Source organism: Rhizophagus irregularis, chromosome 4 (assembly GCF_026210795.1).
Source record: "Rhizophagus irregularis chromosome 4, complete sequence".
NCBI classification, from domain to species: domain Eukaryota; kingdom Fungi; phylum Glomeromycota; class Glomeromycetes; order Glomerales; family Glomeraceae; genus Rhizophagus; species Rhizophagus irregularis.
The window spans coordinates 5,773,658-5,792,077 of NC_089432.1; the positions used below are offsets into that span (position 1 = coordinate 5,773,658).

At 26.0% G+C, this 18,420-nt stretch overlaps 3 protein-coding genes across 4 annotated transcripts; 2 read left to right on the plus strand and 1 right to left on the minus strand.

The window, feature by feature from the left end:
* Nucleotides 1–790: 790 nt before the first annotated feature.
* OCT59_024541 (uncharacterized protein) lies at nucleotides 791–5,125 on the plus strand (the record flags this gene model as incomplete). Of its 2 annotated transcripts, XM_066135498.1 has the most annotated exons (20): nucleotides 791–813; nucleotides 909–937; nucleotides 1,006–1,125; nucleotides 1,228–1,295; nucleotides 1,367–1,495; nucleotides 1,618–1,848; nucleotides 1,923–2,055; nucleotides 2,130–2,188; nucleotides 2,444–2,597; nucleotides 2,689–2,765; nucleotides 2,837–2,920; nucleotides 2,994–3,059; nucleotides 3,128–3,334; nucleotides 3,414–3,516; nucleotides 3,586–3,641; nucleotides 3,708–3,838; nucleotides 3,926–3,990; nucleotides 4,057–4,187; nucleotides 4,250–4,417; nucleotides 4,487–4,675. In XM_066135498.1, the coding sequence occupies 20 exons, from the start codon at nucleotides 791–793 to the stop codon at nucleotides 4,673–4,675; spliced, it is 2,223 nt and encodes a 740-aa protein (XP_065991510.1). The 2 variants fall into 2 exon arrangements, with proteins under 2 accessions (XP_065991510.1, XP_065991509.1); XM_066135497.1 differs by lacking the exons at nucleotides 791–813; nucleotides 909–937; nucleotides 1,006–1,125 and adding an exon at nucleotides 4,681–5,125 and having other exon boundaries at nucleotides 1,281–1,295; nucleotides 4,487–4,609.
* Nucleotides 5,049–6,718, minus strand: OCT59_024542 (uncharacterized protein). The gene is made up of 2 exons (XM_025310568.2): nucleotides 5,752–6,718; nucleotides 5,049–5,677 (listed from the first exon to the last, which is right to left on the minus strand). Exons 1-2 carry the CDS (start codon nucleotides 6,675–6,677, stop codon nucleotides 5,116–5,118), a joined length of 1,488 nt encoding a protein of 495 aa, XP_025181211.1. The 5' UTR covers nucleotides 6,678–6,718; the 3' UTR covers nucleotides 5,049–5,115.
* A 39-nt stretch (nucleotides 6,719–6,757) lies between these two features.
* OCT59_024543 (uncharacterized protein) lies at nucleotides 6,758–7,546 on the plus strand. Its single transcript, XM_066135499.1, has 3 exons — nucleotides 6,758–6,890; nucleotides 6,963–7,067; nucleotides 7,146–7,546. The coding sequence occupies exons 1-3, from the start codon at nucleotides 6,877–6,879 to the stop codon at nucleotides 7,258–7,260; spliced, it is 234 nt and encodes a 77-aa protein (XP_065991511.1). The 5' UTR covers nucleotides 6,758–6,876; the 3' UTR covers nucleotides 7,261–7,546.
* The last annotated feature ends 10,874 nt before the right edge of the window (nucleotides 7,547–18,420 follow it).

The window sequence follows — 18,420 nt, forward strand, 5'->3', positions numbered from 1 at the left end:
TATTTTAATGTTGCAATAATAACTAAAATTTCTATTAAAATCTTTTATTTTCAATTTAAATCTCGCAATAATTATACTGAACTAGGAATGGTAAACCACTGGTAAACCATTATCAAGTCCGAAGCGCAGTTACAAACATGATAACACGATAATTTTTTTTCGCATAATTAAATTAAACGTCAATCCAATCGAAGGGAATTTTAAAATTTTAATATCAAATTAAATAATGATATAATTGAATAATGGAAATTTCTTACGGTATTTTCTCGTTTAATGGTTTTTAACTGATAAAGAAAACGAGCATGTTTGATGCTTATGGCATCTTTCGAAGAATGTAATAAATTTTGATAATTTAATTATATACTGTATCAATGCTATTCTCATTTAATATGCATGAAAAAGAAATAACACTATTGAAAAAAAGCTAGCGGTTAAACTACTTAAACAAGATTTGAATCTTTCATCGTAATTTGACATTTACATTTGATAAAGCAGGTGGTTCGTCTTCTTAAAATTAGAACTATTCGATTCATGGTCATGAGTTCAATACTCGAATTTTTTTTTTACTATTAACATGCCAATTCTTACTATAATTGTTCTATTGAAATTTTAACTCTACTATATTAAGTCAAATCTGGACCTAATATTTAATAACCAAAAAGTCCCACATCCGAGATACAGGCTTGGTGGCTTGTTAAAGTCAGCTGATAATAATGATTACATAAAAGATTTCTGCAAAAATTTTTTTCTTTTTTGCAACCCGATTCGCGTTTAAAAATTGGTTTTTAATATGACTTTACCAAGTGAATTACCGTAAGTTTCCTTTCCGTTTGTTTTTTTTTTATCACCGTAGAAATTTGTCTGTTTATATAAATTTAATCTCAGGCTATTATCAAATATTTCAACAGTAAAGACGACCTTGTGGAGAAAACGCAAGGTATTCATTTTATACCGTTTTATAAATAAATTAGTAAATTATTTTTAATTAAATATTACATACTTTAGTTGCTTTATCAAAATTGAATTTAACTGCTGACCAAACTGAGGAATACACGGAAAATTCAAATAGTTTTCTACTGCCACAATACAAAGATATTACTAAGTTTTTAGATGAAGCCACCGATGGTACTGTTAATTGCCTTAATTCGTCTAGGAATGTTTTTTCATATTTGATCTTTGAAACAGAATCATCATCAATATTTTTATGATCTATTTGTAAAAGAATAGAATTCGAAATTGGACAGCTTGTACACCTTGAATCATTTGGATTATATGATGCGATGAGTTCAATTGAGGTTTTCTATCTTGTATTTAATAAATTTATTTATTAAAATTTCGATTTTTAAGAGTTTTGTAATTTATTTAGATAATGGATCCAAAAATGGATAGTGGGATGATATTGGACAGTGATTTAAATAAACCACCATTTAATTTACGTGCCCGTTTAAAGCCTAAGGAAGTTCTTGGAATTATAGATCATTTGTTCAATTGCGAAGTAATTGACTTCATATATTTGTTATATATATCATTATACATAATTTAAACCAATTATATTCGATATATTAGAATAAATAAAGATTATATATATATATTTTTTTTTTTTTTTTTTTGCTACAGATGACATGGCATTCTGGACATTCCCTATCTCAAACGCTTTTTACCTGCATGTATTTTCATCATGTCTCGGAACTTAATCCAGAATTATTTATTAATAGCCCAAATGATGATTCTACCGATTCCGATTCGCCTATTGAATTTGTGATTTTAGTTTTGAAATCGTATGTTCTTGGCACTATAAAATGTTGTCATTTAGTATGGGATGAGATGACAAAAGGAAATGTATATGAAGTAAGTTATAAATTATCTTAATATGCTTATAAGTAGTTAATTTTATATATTTACTTATTGATTTATCTTTTAAGGAAGAAGATTTTTCTACAAATAAATATGGTATCTCGATGTATGAGAATTTTCCAGACTCGCAATGTATAAAATTAATAGAGGATGCTGAGGCTTGGATGGAACAACATGGTTGTAAGTGGATTCGCCAGAAAGGTATTGTAAATATATCGACATGATAATATTCACTAGGCTATTTCTTTATAGAATTGCAATTATTTATTAAATAGGGCAGCACGACTGTGAGAATGTTATCCGAGCAATTCTTTCGCGTCTTCATTTACGAAAAGTATTTATTATTTCTATGTACATACATGATTGTTGGTAATATCTTTGTTCAGATTTATTCGTTCGGTTTTTTAGGGTTTTTTGTAGCAATATCAGCCCAAAAATTATCAAAGACAATCGATTATTTACGAAATAAAAATAACAATAGAATGCAAAAAAAAAACGAACGAACGAATTTGAACATGGCCAATATATATTATGAATATCAATTTTATTTGATGAAAAAAATTTATGAATATTTTTTTTCTATTTATAGTCCTTTCTTTTAGTTCTTTTGCATATGTCGCAGTCACACTGTCAGCAATATTTACAAGCGCAACGGCATCTTAATACGTCAATGCAGTTGTTAAATGGAATTAAAGAAGGAGCAAGCATTAACTGCTTGAACTTAGGAGTTGACGTTTCAGGAGGTATGTGTGTATTTTCGATTGTGTGATGGTAATAATGTTTATACGGTAACTTATTGTTCGAAATGATTAATCTGATTTCTTAATTCCTTAGCTTTTGATCCACTTATTAATAGGAAACTTGTATCTCAAACTCCACCAAGACCAATTCGACTATTAACAATGCAAGAGGTGAATTTTCTAGCCAATGATTAACATTTTTGTTCTTAATATCTTTATATTCAATAATTAAACTTTTACAGTCTATTAATGAAATGATGAATATGCTTAAAAGTATCAATGCTACATGCGAAATTATTAATTACAAATCGGCAACTAGTTTAATGGTAAGAATGAAAATAGAAATTATTTAAAAAGTCTTCTACTGAATAAAGTTTGTATTAGCTAACATTATTTTAGAATTTTTTAGTTTATCATGCTAGTCAGCAACCACCACCTTGTGCGTTTTCAAGGTCAATATTACAAGTATGTACGGGAAAAATTTTATATAATTTATAATTTTTTATTGATAAAGTATCACTAATTCTTTTCAGTCAACTATATGCACTGAGAATCGTATTCTTGGTAAAATGTCGATGTTTCAATTGATAAAAGATTCTGTTACAGAATTGACGAATCCGCCATATGTATACTTTGCACCTAAAATAGACATAAATGCATCATCAAAAGATGATCGTATTGATGAAAATAGGTCCGAAATATCAAAATTGGTTCATAATTTTGTTGATAGCACAGTTAAGGTACAATAATACTTATTGATATTGTATGTTTGTTATAAGATTTGTTTGTATTGATATAAGTTATTACAAAATACTTTAGCCGTTGACAGACCTTTATCGGATTTTGTGTCATAACCGCTCAAGACAACGCCGAAATATGTGTAAAGTTTTGACAGATTGGGATTTGTTACAAGAAGAAGCAAGTGTTTTATTTACATGTTAATGTCAATTTCTTAAAATTTAGCTAAATATTATAATAAATCATTAGGCAGAACATATTGACACAAAACTGCAGTCTTTAACCAACGAGGAGCCTATTATAACAGAAGTATTTATAAATTATTTCTTTAATAGCAATATAAAACAACTTTGAATTAACTTTAAAAATATGTAGGAAGGACCTTCATATTCCTTTCATTTGTCTTCTTGGGTATATCATCGAAAATTAGTATTACTAGAAGACATATTATTTCTCGGATTTGAACTGGATTTGTATGGAACTCATGAATATGTGATGATTTATTGGTTAGTAAAATTATTTTAAATCATATTATTAATATATTATTATATCTATTCTAAAATTTCCATTAAATAAATTTTTAATTTTTATAGGTATATCGATTATTTATTAGGTGTCCATTATCAGCACTTAGAAAGAACTCACATGCATGTTACTGGTAATTTATTTTAAAGATAAGGTTAACTGAATACCAAATAGATATTTACTTCCTTTTTATATTTAGAAAATAAAAAATCAAAGAGCCAACAAGAAAATCTTCGATCAGCGCCGCCTCCAACGTCCACAGTATCACTATTAACTAGTCAACGAATGATGATAATAGCAAAACAAGATATATGTCGGGGAATCCACAGAGTAAGATTTATTATAATTATTTGAATAATTTCAACAAATTAATAAGGTAAATTCTATTAAAGACCGTATCGGCACTTCGGAAAACTGGACACGCAATATTTTCATGTCTCGAGTTTGATGACGAAAGCACTAGGTTTTGGCATAGATTTAGAATGTATAGGACATTAGGAAGTCCAACAATACTGTCTTATAAGGATTTCAAAGATATGACTCAATTTGATAACATTACGGTATGTAATTAAAGTGTTGAATTTTTTATCATATATAGAATAGATTAATTTATATTGTATATCTTTCAGGCAATGGATCTTTTCAACGTGTCTTTGCAAAATTTTCAGGCAGCTAGATCTTCAATAGAGAGATTGTTAGCAATGAAACCTCCAGAACTAAGGACGGATCTTTGTCATGCTGATTTCACAAAGGTAATAATTAATGGAGTTGGGAATTACTTAAATATACCACCATTAAAAACTTTACTTCTAACCTAATTTAGGAATTACAAGCTATGCTGCGCGTATGTATTGCAAATATAGTGAGTCTGCATAAAATTATTGAAGAATGTAAACCTAAGCTTGAGCCAAATACCATTCAAGAAAATGAAATTGTTACAACTAGCCATAAACAACAAAAACAGAAACAACGACAGAAAAATAAGAAATCATTAACCTCCCCCTCTGTTCCACCATCATCATCATCAATACAAACGCAAAAATTGATTTCATTGCGGAAGGATAATAAAGTAGCAAACTTTGAATTTAAGTATCATCCTTGGTATCCAGTAATTACATTAAAATAATTAAAATAAAATACGTTATATATTCATAAAGACACACTGAAATAAATATTTAAAGTAGACGTGTGAAATTATAAATGCTTATTCGCTTTAATTACTTAAGATAGTCACTTTTTGCTGAAAATAAATTAAAAATTATTTATTTATTTCCTCCTGAGTTGTAAAGTAATAAAAAATTAAAAAAAATATTAATAAAATAATCCAAATATTTAGTCGATTATGTTTTCTGACAGAAGAATTTCGACGCGACCGACTACGCATTTGACTATCAACATTAGTGTATCGTAATTTTGTATCATGTAAAAAATCTTTATGATAGTTATGATAGTCTTCAAGATCATCATCATCATCATCATCATCTAAACAGTTATACTCATTCTTCAATTTTCCAAATCTTTCACGTAGACCAATAGGCCATTTCCGTGGCAACAAATTCCATGTACGAAATGTTTCCAGATTTACAAGACGTTGTTCAATAATGTCTAAAGATATTTTTCTATTATTAAGTAAATCACCATCAAAACATAATCTAATAAGTCCCGGAGAATACATAGTTAAACATCTAATAACAGCATCTGTTATATAACTCGATTCAAGAGCTAATAAATTGTTTTTACAAATTGATATCAAATTCATGAGTTCTTGTTCATGTTTATTTCGGGAAGGTAAATGATTTAGTACATTTGTTTGTTTTAACCTTTTACAATGAAAAATTAATTAATTAACATAAAATAAATAAATGAATAAATTTTTTTTAAAAAAAAAACATACCATAAATGTCGAGATGTATAATGATCAGCAATTAAGGGTAATAGATTGGAAGTAAAATACAAATTAAGTCCTGAAATATCTAATTTTTCTAAATTAGGAGTACTACATAACATTCGTTTCCAGCCAGCAAGAGTGAAACACTCTGTAACAGGACAATCACATTCCGAAATGAAAGAGAGTGATCTCAAAGTATTTGAGAGGGCACACAAACCATCCAAAGTAGCATCAGTTATCTCAATATAATCGTCTACGTATTTTCTTTCTAAAACTAATTCTTGTAAACATGAACAATTATTAAATAGTTCTAATACCCAAACATCAGACAAACCTTCAAAAGATAAATGGGCTCTTGTGATCTGAGAACCATATCTTTCGGTATAATGATTTAAACAGAATACTGATTGAATGACTGCATGTATTAACAATCCCAAATCTGATGAATCCAAATTATTTCCTTTAAATGAAGGAAAATAAATTGGCGCCAAAAAAGTAATTAACTGTGCAGAGCAAGTTAATTTCAAAGATTTTGATCGATTTTTACGAAGACTTTGACTGAAACAGGGTGGATTAAATTCTAACAGTCCGGGTGTTTGTTCTAACACAATAATATTAAAATTTTCGAGTCGATCACAATAATCGTCTAGTATTATCAATAATGCACCAAGCTGATCAATAAACTCTTGAGAAGCTCGACCTTGAATATTCAAGGTTCCAAAATATTGTCCATACTTTGGAACTATCGTCTGTAAAAAGAAAGGTGAGATATTGTAAACAATTACAGTTTTGAAAAGATAAGTAGGGGTAAGAGAATATAAGGAACGATTAGTAAGGGAAAGTTGTTTAAGATGTGCAGAACCAAGATAAGAAATAATTTGAAAGAGTGTTTCAGTAGGAAGTGTAAGGAGAGACGCTCTTGGTTTTGTCATCGTAAAAAAATTTTTGAGTTGAAAATATTAAGTAAAAATCTAAGTAATAAAAATTCGAGAATGGCTTTTTTAGTTTTTTCATTGATTCATTGTTTGTTTTCTTGAAACGTAACACCAGCCACCAAATATTTGTATGGCCACAGAAATCGATTCGTTATGATTTCGCGTCTTTAAAACTTGAACCTAAGCTTCAAAAAACATGTCTGTTAATAGGTAACACTTTTTCACTTTATCATATACTTTATCGAGCGATTTGTCAATAAAACTCGATTGAATTTCCTTTAGTTTGTCAACTTCAAATCCCAAAGAACAAGAACAGAAATTCCTTAATGATCATGAAACTCAAGTGTTATATGAACTTCGTGGCATTTTGAATGCTATCGAATCAATGTAATAAATTTATGTATATTTATTTATTTGTTTGTTTGTTTATTAAGGACAAAATTTTTTTTTTTATTTATAATTTAGAAATCGAACAATATTAGATGCGATTCAATTAACTTCATCTGGCGGAAGACTTTATGAAGCACAACAACGTTCAAATACTGGGTTGGATGACTTTAAGAAATTAATTAGCAAATAAATAAATATATTCATTCAGTTTTCCGGTTAACCGATTTAAACAAAAAGCGAATTGGTTAGTTATAAATTGCAACTCAACCTAAAAAGAGTTAGCAAAGAAGCGAAAATTCGGTTTCTTTTATAGGTGCTGTTCTTCCAAATATGGAAAATTAACTTATAAATAGTTTGAGCATTATACATAGTATGATTTTTTCAAGAAATATCCGAGAGTATTATTTGACAATATAAAAATATAAAAGTGAAATTATTAAAGGCTTATAATAAAAGAATTTTGTTTTGCGAGATTATATGTAGAAACTTCATAGTAAATGACTGAAACTAAATACTGACCAACATTTAATATTACAGATAAATATTTAATACTAATTTTTTGTAATTTTTAATTTAATAAAATGAAGCAAATTTTTGTCAGAAATATTTCATATTTATAGGTATTATAGGTATAATAAATAACTATTTTAACTTTTCATATTTTGTTACATTTATTCAAATTTAAATCATATCAAAACAAATCAAATGGTGGCAATTTTATAGTAACAATAAAAATATTAGGTTCCCAAACATCTCTTATCTATATTAGATAAAAATATTATATTTCATAAATATTAATGTTAGAAAAATAAAATTATTACTATTAGATCCTTTTTATTAAAATCAGATTATTTAAGAAAATGCATATATAGAATATCATAGGACTCAAAAATATATATAGGTGATGAAAACCTTTTTGCATTTCTGAAATCTGTGACAGGTTATTGTCAATCAATAATATAATAGGAAGGAAATAGAAAGGAGTGATGTTTACATGTCACCTGATCACATGCAGCCATGAGTTCAAAAACACTAAGTATCTGAGGAACAGAGAATTTTTTTCATGCCAAAAATTTATTTGTCACCCATTATCTATCACCATGATCGGCATAACTTGTCACAGATTTCAGAGGTGCAAACTTTTTATATACATATTTTTTCAGGGCCGTAATTATGATAATATCAGTTAGTTACTATAATAGAAAATAAAATTCTGACTAGTATTATTAAAAATTATCTAAAAAAGAAAAGATTTTTATGATTTTTTTAGTTCAAAATATGCAAACTCAAATATGATCTTTTTATATTTCTGGATTTTTATAGAATAAAAGCCTTTAAAAATATTTAGAGCAAATTAAATTAAATAGTGTTTCAATACTTATTACATTAGTTTATTTATAAACTTTTCAAAAAATTGAGATGAATTCTGATATTTCTATAAATATTTAGAAATGAAAGGAGATTGAAATGAACTAAATACATCTTTCATATAAGAATTATTAATTTTCTTTTTCTTTTCTTTCTCTTTTTTTTTCTTTTTTTCACACTTTTCTCTTTTTTTTTCTTTTTCTTTTTCTTCTTCGGAATCTTTTAATAATAGTGCAAAAAAACTTTATTTAATGTAAAATAAATGTGCAATACTTATGTATTTAATAAATACATTTATATAATTATATAATATATAAGGGGAGTTACATATATTATGTAATATTCAGTTTATCGCTATTTTCGATTTAGTTGAAACTGATTAAATTATAAATAAAAATAATAAAATACTGAAAACACTTACATCACATATTGATCAACAATGATCAGCCAATGAAATTTAAACACATAATAATTTACTGAATAAAAAAATTATTTTTTGTGTTTAAACGTTTAAAAAAAAAAATTTTAACATTATGCTTTTTACAACCTTACAATAATTAGAAAATTTCACCAACCATTTAAAAACAATAATTACTACTTTATAATATTTTGATTATCTGTAATTTGATTTGAATAATTTTTTATTTAAAAATTTAAAATTTATATAATTATAATGATTTTTTTTAAAAAAAAAAATCAAAATCTTAGTGTTCTGTTAATTTATAATTTAAATAATTTTTTAATTTTTGAAAAAAACAAATCTTTTTCTAATCATAGTCCAAAAATTGCCCTAACTCAAGTACCCGCATTTATCTAGCTATAGATATAAATATTTATCTCTAGCTGTATATAAAAATATCTTGTTTATCCAACAAGATCTATAATAAAGTGAATAAAAATAAAAAACAGTAATTATTACTTACTAATATTATACAGTATAGCCAATATAATAATAAACTTAGTTTACCTTTAAAATAATATTAAACTTTGCAATCTAAAATACTGGCAAATACTTTATTATTATTTAATAAGTATTTTCAGTTAAATACTCCAGTTAAATAAAAAAAAATAATAATATTTAGTGTGAAGTTACAGTTTTCAGTGAGGGACTGCTATTATACTCCCATTTAATATATTCAGTTAGAGTTGAATCGCTAGTAATCTCCCATTAAAACATTACAAAAATAAAAAAAAATAATAAAAATAATACAGGAGTGGCTTAGCATGATGCAATCAAATAATCAAAATATTTTATATGTTCATATGTGAAACGTGATGCTTTATTAGTACAGTTTCACAAAATTATGAGTTTTCAGTCTTTTTATTATAATTGATCGACAAGCTGCAGTTTCAACCAAATTGAAAATGGTAATAATATAAACTTACTCCTTCCCCCTCTTGTTAGATTTAATAATCAATCAAATTATAATATTTATAAATTATATATTTTATTAAATATAACATAAGATTTTGGTTACCTCTTTCCCCCTTTTATAATTACGTAATATCTGTAAGCTCCCTAAATTATTAAATTTTTTAAAATTTTTAAAAAAATTATTCTTCAATAAATATTAAGTTTAATTAACAAACAATAGGTAAATCATATAATGATTAGTAGTAATTTGCATATTTTTTCCAATTATTTAAAGTAAAAAGGTAATTTTGCATACTGAACTTATAAAAAACTTTTGTGTATTATTAGTAAAAAGTTTAAAAGTTACCTTACTTTTTTATATATATTTTGAGATCTTATTGTAGATATATGACAGAATATAAACTGCAGTAAAATAATAAGTAATATAATATAACATAAAACTACTATTGTTTAAATAAAGTGAAGAATAACAATTTTTTATTCTTTATAATGTAATACTCATCAAATATTTACATAAACAGGTAAATTATAGCATAATTAATACTAATCAAAAAACTGCTAACTGCATAAATACAAATTAAACAATAAACAAATAAATACAGGAAGTTAATAATTTATTAATTTATTAATAAAAATAATAAACAAATGATACTGGTGGTAAACACTAATGGTTTTTTATAGCCGTAATTTTCTTTTTTGTCAAAAAATAAAAATTCTGTTATGTATTATAACTCATCATCTACTGATTGTATAAGAACATAATTTAGCTTATTAGAATTATCTAAATGATGAGATGAGTTAAATAATAATAAGATCATATCTCTAGTATTGATAAATAAAAAGATAATTCATGCTAAACATTTTTAGAAAATCAGCATTAAAAAAACATGCATCAATCATTATAAAGGTTTAATATTAAGTTTATATTTATTGAATACAATTATTTAATTAAGGCCTGACCAATTAGATTCTACGGTTTACATAACCCCCCTGTTTTTTATGATTATCGCCTGATATTATACAATATATGCAACTAATAATAATACGTAATTTGCTAGTCACATGATATCGTGATTTAAAAATCGTCAGCAGATTAGCAGATTATCAGTTGTCATATTCTGCTTTTTTTCACACAAAGTATTTCTATAATAGAATTATTTCTCGTTATTCTTTTAAATTTATATCTTAAAAACATGGCAAAGTATCTAGTAACTGTACTAAAAACCTTTATAAATGTACAAACAACATGTTATATCTTGTAGTAATAGTTACTGAAGGTATTATTAAATGTGTAATACCTGAGCGAATAATTACAATTACAGAAAATGAACAGTTTTCAGAATTGTATGAAATATTTACTTCTGGACAATTTAATAATCAAAATGTTAAAGTTTATGTTCGTCAAAATAGAGTTAACAAATGGGTAGAAGTAAGCGATGGGTTAAATAGTGATCTTAAAATTATGGAAGTTTTAGGATATAATCATGTAAATTTTTCGCTTATCACAGAATCTATAAGATAAATAGATCTGGTTAATTTTTCTGATGCATTTAATATTATGATGAGAAATGCACGACAACTAAAACTCCCATAGCATCATACTGAACATACTAGACGTGATTTATTATATAATGAGATTATTGATCTTTTACGTAATCAAAAAGCTGGTTGGAAAGGAGGTGTTCACCAAACTTTAGGAAAGGAGTTTGTAGAGCGTATTGCAAATGCTATTTGGTATATTGATCCACATTTAAAATTATTACAATCTCATTTTTGCCATATTCCTGTGCTCTTTAAAGAATTAGCAACATATGCAAATGATGATCCTGATATAAATACATACGGCAGTTTCATCAGTTCTTATTTAAACTGAAAAAAAATTGCATCAAACTAACTTATTCAAAGCTTTAGTATTAGCCAAACTCTTTTCCATCATCTTTAATGTTTTATCTTTTACCTTCTGTTTCTTGTTACTTAAACCAATCTTCTGTAAATCCTTATAAACTGTATTTTTTACTTCTAGTTATAGCCATTTCTTAGTAGTTTATTACAACTTTTAGATAGTTATAAAGAAAATATTGCATCCAAATACCTTTATATTCTTGTAAGATGATTTTTATATCAGTAATTTTATTCAAATCAGCCAAATCAATCTAATTTTTAAAATACATAATTAATTTACAGTACGCATATTCTTTTCTTAAACTACCTTTGAATACTTTACACCTTGTTGGTACAATTAAAGATTGAAAAGGTTTTTAAAATATAATAATAAAGTAATTATAGTTTCAGTAATATTTTTAACTATAGTTTAAAATCATTTTCATTCCTTTTATTATTGAAGATTCCAGATAACTGGATACTATCAGACAGAAAGATTATTTAAAGGAGTAATTTAAATTCCTTGATCCTATAGTTTTATTACTATTTGTTAAAGTTAATAGATACATTGATTGTTATATATTTCTTTTGACTCTTAATCTTTATAGTGATTATGTGATCCTATTTCTTAAGATTCAAAAAAATTTTAAGTTAAGATTAAGTAAAAAAGACATCATTTAAAATTTTAATTTATGATTGAAAGATTATAGTCAGTTATAATAAAAAATTTATTTTTCTAGAACATACTATTATTTCTTTTTAATTAGCTGAATCTTGCTAACTAATACCATATACTTATCTGCATTTTTATTCATTCTTTTATTATTAAAAAAAGTTAGAAAGGTAGGCTTATTGCTATTGCTATTTATATTTAAATTTCTAAAAGTCATTTCTGCAAAGGTTATAGTTCATTTTTTTTCTTTTGAATATAGGATGTGACTTTGGCATTAAGTTTTATAAAACTTTTTTTGGAATTTTTTGTTAAAGAAATTAGTTGCACATTATCTGATTGGTGTTCAGTATTATCAATAATTTTCAAATCCATCAGTATCACTTCATCTGATACTGGTGTATTATTAGTATATTTGTTGAAGTTGATGCTGCAATTTATTTTAAATTGTTTACTACTATGAGTTTTTCTTTTAAAGTAGCTTCGTAATCTTTGGTAACTGAAAGACAGAGATAATAAACAACAAATAGTTAAATTGTAATAAATTATTCAAATAGCTAAACAAACTATAATTGTTAAGAAATGCCAGTTTTGCTAAACTGTTAAAAGTGTTTGAGGCTAAGGATGGGTCCGCAAATGATTTTCAAATTCCGCAATATTGCGGAATTTAGTGTTGAATTGCGGTTAGTAATCCGTAATTTCGCAATTCTGATTGGCTGCCCGGAACTGTGTTTTTTTGCAATCTTATATAATATATAAAAATGCCGGAACTATTAGTTTCAGTGGTTTTATTTTTATTTTTTATATAAGATATGCCGGAACTATTAGTTCCGGCGTTTTTTTTTAATTTTTATATAAAATATGCCGGAACTATTAGTTCGGCGTTTTTTTTGATTTTTTATATAAAGTATGCCGGAACTATTAGTTCCAGCGTTTTTTTTAATTTTTTATATAAAATATGCGAACTATTAGTTCCGGCGTTTTTTTTAATTTTTTATATAAAATATGCTGGAACTATTAGTTCCGGCGTTTTTTTTTAATTTTTTATATAAAATATGCCGGAACTATTAGTTCCGGCATTTTTTTTGATTTTTTATATAAAGTATGCCGGAACTATTAGTTCCGGCGTTTTTTTGATTTTTTATATAAAATATGCCGGAACTATTAGTTCCGGCGTTTTTTGATTTTTTATATAAAATATGCGAGGAACAATTAGTTCCAGTGTTTTTTTTGATTTTTTATATAAAATATGCGGAACCATTAGTTCGGCATTTTTTTGATTTTTTATATAAAATATGCCGGAACTATTAGTTCGGCATTTTTTTGATTTTTTTATATAAAATATGCCGGAACTATTAGTTCCGGCGTTTTTTTAAATTTTTTTATAAAATGTGCCGGAACTATTAGTTCCGACATTTTTTTTAAATTTTTTAATAAAATGTGCCGGAACTATTAGTTCTGGCATTTTTTTTTAATTTTTTAATTTTTTTATATAAAATATGCCGGAACTATTAGTTCCGGCATTTTTTTTAATTTTTTTTAATTTTTTTATATAAAATATGCCGGAACTATTAGTTCTGGCATTTTTTTTAATTTTTTATATATAATATGCCGGAACTATTAGTTCTGGCATTTTCTTTTTATTTTTTTATATAAAATATGCCGGAACTAATAGTTCCGGCGTTTTCTTTTTATTTTTCCTATATAAATATGCCAGAACTAATTGTTCCGGCATTTTCTTTTTGTTTTTTCTATATAAATATGCCGGAACTAATAGTTCCAGCGTTTTCTTTTTGTTTTTATAAATTTAATAACCATATCGGCCGGTTAATTTAACGGTGTTGATAAACCGTAATATAATCCGGCCGATCCAATTTTTTTTAAAAAAATAAATCATTTTTTTTTAATATTATATTAACGAAAAAATGATTTTTTTTTAAATATTTTTATTAATAACGAACTTATTTTTTAGACTAGTAAGTTTAAAAAAATAGTTAGTTATAAAAAAAAATATTTTTTTCCCCCCGCAATTTTTTCCGCAATTCCGCAATTTTCCGCAATTCCGCAATTAATTACGGAATTGCGGATTATTTGCGAATTGCAGAAAAATTGCGGAATTGGGGATAATACATCGATTGCGGAATTGCGGATATGTGTACTTCAAAATCCGCAATGTTCCGCAATGTCGCAAATCGCAATTATTCCGCAATTGCCTATTTGCGGCACCATCTTTATTTGAGGCTGTATGAGGATCTTATTTATTTCTAATAGAGGTTTTCAGAAAAATTTTAAATTTACTAGTAATTTTATCAGCGATCTTATTGGTTAATTAATCTAAAAAGGAAAAAAATCATAACAACTTAGTATAACATTCATATAGGCTGATTTGTTTACTTTGCATTAAAAAGAGTAATTGATTGATTTTCACAATTTTTGTTACTCAAAATTGTTTTGTAATACCTCTGATTGATGATCACTTGACTAAATAATAAGTTGAACAAAAATTTACATTTGCAAAACTTAAATTATTAAATGTAAAAGAGCTGTAAAAAAATCCATTTCGCTAATAAAAACGCATTTATTTAAATATATATAGAATTTTTAATATATATTATTAAAAAGTAAGTATATTTTAATAAAATATAAAGTAAAATAAAAATTTATATAGCCTTAGTAGCTATAAATGTTTATAAAAGTATAATAAAAATATCATATAAAAGATGGTATCATAATAGATATTTTCAAACAATAAAAATAATTATTTTATGTTAGAGTTTGTATTACCATCTTTAAATGCAAATATATCAAAATTCACTGATCAGTTTTCTATAATTTTAGGCTCATTGGAAAGCCCTTGTTCTGGATTTTATAGGCGAAAATAGGGCTCTGATCGGTTTCGGTAATAACTAAACTGAACTGAACGGTTTCAGTTTCAGAGCGGTTTCGGTTTTCTAATTTACTGAACTGAATCCTTTGGTAAATTTACCGATCGATTTCGGTAATTGCGGTTTCAGTATCGGTTTTGCGATTTACCGAACTGAATTACCGAATTATCCGAATAAAGTTAGTACGGTAATTCAGTAATACAAATTGATTTTATCATTTAAATAATCTTTTTTTTTCAGACACTTCTAACACTTTTCTTATATTTTCTCTTCTATCTAATATAATTTTCCCTTCATTAATAATTTTTTAATATTTCAATTTAATATAATAATGGCGGATTCAGAAACTGACCAGGAAGAAATGGAGGAAGAAATAGACGAAGAAAATAATGGAGACGAGTCTGAAGTCAGTGAAGTGAAAGAAGACGAAGAAAATGATACTAGGCTGTCTAGTCGTAATACTAATAAGCGAAGTTGGGTTTGAGGACATTTCAAATACGAAGACTCATTAAAAAAAAGCCAAATGCGATTATTGTAAAAGTTTAATCTGTTGTAATAAAGGCAGCACTAACAAAATTTTTTTTTTAATTGTATCTTTCTTCTATTTTTTCTATTTTGTAGGTTTCTTTCAGTTCTTGGGCGTTGGATATATAGGTGGGTTTCGAAGTGAAACTTCAAAACTTTTTTTTAAAAAAATATTTTAATTTTTTTTCTTCTATTTGTAGGTTTGGCCTTCAGTTCTTGGGTGTTGAATATACGGGTGAGTTACTACTGGACTGTCAAACCATTTTAAGAGTAAATATAATATAACAAAAAATCAAGAAAAAAACAAACTCACAATACATGAAGTTATTAACAATTCTGAGGCAATTGTAAGTGATCATTTGTGGTATTAATTATCAAATATGAATATTTTTTAATTTTTCATATATTTTTATTCAATTAGGTGTACAGTAAAGAAACTTTTAGAAAATTCCTTATTGAATGGATCGTAAAAAATGATCTTCCTTTCATGTGTGTAGAATCTGAAGATTTTAGGAGTATGATTCATCTTTTGCGCAAGGATGCATTTATACCCTCTGCAGATACAATCAAAAATGATATAATATCAATTTTTGATGAAAGTAAAAAAAAAATTAATTCTATTTTACAGGTATTATAATTGTATTTTGTTAATAATATTTTTATTTAAATTCTACTAATTAATTCAATTTTTGTAGAATATATCTAAAAAAATATCCTTTACGATAGATGGCTGGACATCTTCAAACAATGTATCTTTTCTAGGCATAACAGCCCATTTGATCACGAATGAATGGGAACTAAAGAGTTTCCTTCTAGATTTTATAAAACTCGATGGTCCTCACTCGGGTGCTAATATAAAGGAAGCTTTCTTAAAAAGCTTAAGTAGTTATAATATTGAATCAAAGGTTTGTTTTTCTATTTTTAAATTATGTACCTCACTATTTATAAAACTAAGTTAAAAAAAAATTTTTATATAGATCCTTGGTGTAACTACAGATAACGCTAGTAATAACATTACATTCCTCCAGGCTGTTGAAGACGAATTATCTAAAAAATTTATTCGATTTGAAAGTAAAGATAAACATGTGCGTTGTTTGGCCCATGTTATGAATTTAGCAGCGCAACAAGTCCTTACTATGCTCAAAGCCATAGAGGATAACGAACCATCAAATGAAAATAGTGGAGGTAGTCTTATATATAAAGTAAATTTTACTTTGCGTCTTTTCTATTCTTTAATTAATAATTAATTAATTTATTAATTATATTGTTTTCTTTAGCTTCGAACTCTTATTAAAAAGATAAAAGCATTCCCACAACAACAGGAAAAATTTAAAGCTCAATGCAAAGTTGCAAATATTTCTAATTTAAATGTAATACTTGATGTGCGTACAAGATGGAACTCGACTCATGATATGCTTATGAGAGCGAAAACCCTTAAAGAAGTAAGTTTACTTATATTATTGTTTTAATTTTATTTTAATTTATTAAAAAATAATTATAATTTTATTTTTCAGCCTATTAATACATTAAGCAATAGTGACCAAAACCTTCGTACTTTATCAATTAATGAAGAGAAATGGGTTCGTCTTAGTGAAATAGAAGAATTATTAAAGGTTTAATTTAATATTATATATATACATACATATTTTTATGATTTTAATAAAAATATATATATTTTTTTAGTGTTTTGCTAAGGCAACCAAACAGATTTGTGAGGAAACTTATCTGACGCTCTCCTATGCAATTCCAATATATAATATTTTATTAAACAAATTGGAAGATTTTCGAGATACCCCAAATCGATTTGAGAATGAAAAGGTGAATTTCTTACTTTTATTAATATTTTTATATTAATTATAATTAATTTCTCTTTTTTAATAGGAAGCGGCAATCAATGCTATTAATAAGCTCAAAGAGTATTACAATAAAACTGATACAACTTTATATACAGTTTCATTGAGTAAGTTATTGACTTATTGTACATTTTATAATATATATATTAATTTAGTTTATTATTATTTTGCTAATTTTTTTTAATATTTTTTATAATAGTTTTAGATCTACGTCTTAAATTAGAATATATGAAAGATAATGAGTGGGAGAAATGTTGGATCGATAAAACAAAGAATGTCGTATGAACTTACAAATTTTTTAATTTATTTGATTTATGATTTTCTTCACCAGGCACATATTATATTAACAATTTGATAGGTATCCGAAATATATAATACGTTATATGCGCTAAAAGAGATTCAAAATACTAGGATTGAATGTAATTCCTCTGATGAAGATCTAGTTTCCCATATTTCAAAACGACAGCATATAGAATCTATAGGTAAATTGGATCGTTATTTAAAAGCTGATCATGCGCAACCTCTTACCAATGTTTTAAAGTGGTGGAAAGTAAGTTTTATTTGAAAGATTATTTATTTAATTAGTTATTTGTAAGTTGTAACATTTTTTTTTTTATAAATAGCTACATGAAGAGGAATACCCACATTTAGCAAATATGGCCAAAGATTACCTTGGGGTTCCAGGTTTTTATCTTTATAATTTACAATTTTTAATTATTTTCAATTATATTTAAAAATATTCTTATTAAATAGCGACAAGTGCGCCTTCTGAACGAATTTTTTCTAGTGCTGC

Excerpts from the sequence above, each read along its gene's own strand:
- OCT59_024542 (XM_025310568.2), bottom strand. The coding sequence starts at position 6,677 with ATGACAAAACCAAGAGCGTCTCTCCTTACACTTCCTACTGAAACACTC. Across the intron at positions 5,678-5,751 it reads TATACATCTCGACATTTATG|GTTAAAACAAACAAATGTAC; the intron begins GTATGTTTTTTT and ends TCATTGTAAAAG.
- OCT59_024543 (XM_066135499.1), top strand. Across the intron at positions 7,068-7,145 it reads TTGAATGCTATCGAATCAAT|AAATCGAACAATATTAGATG; the intron begins GTAATAAATTTA and ends TTTATAATTTAG.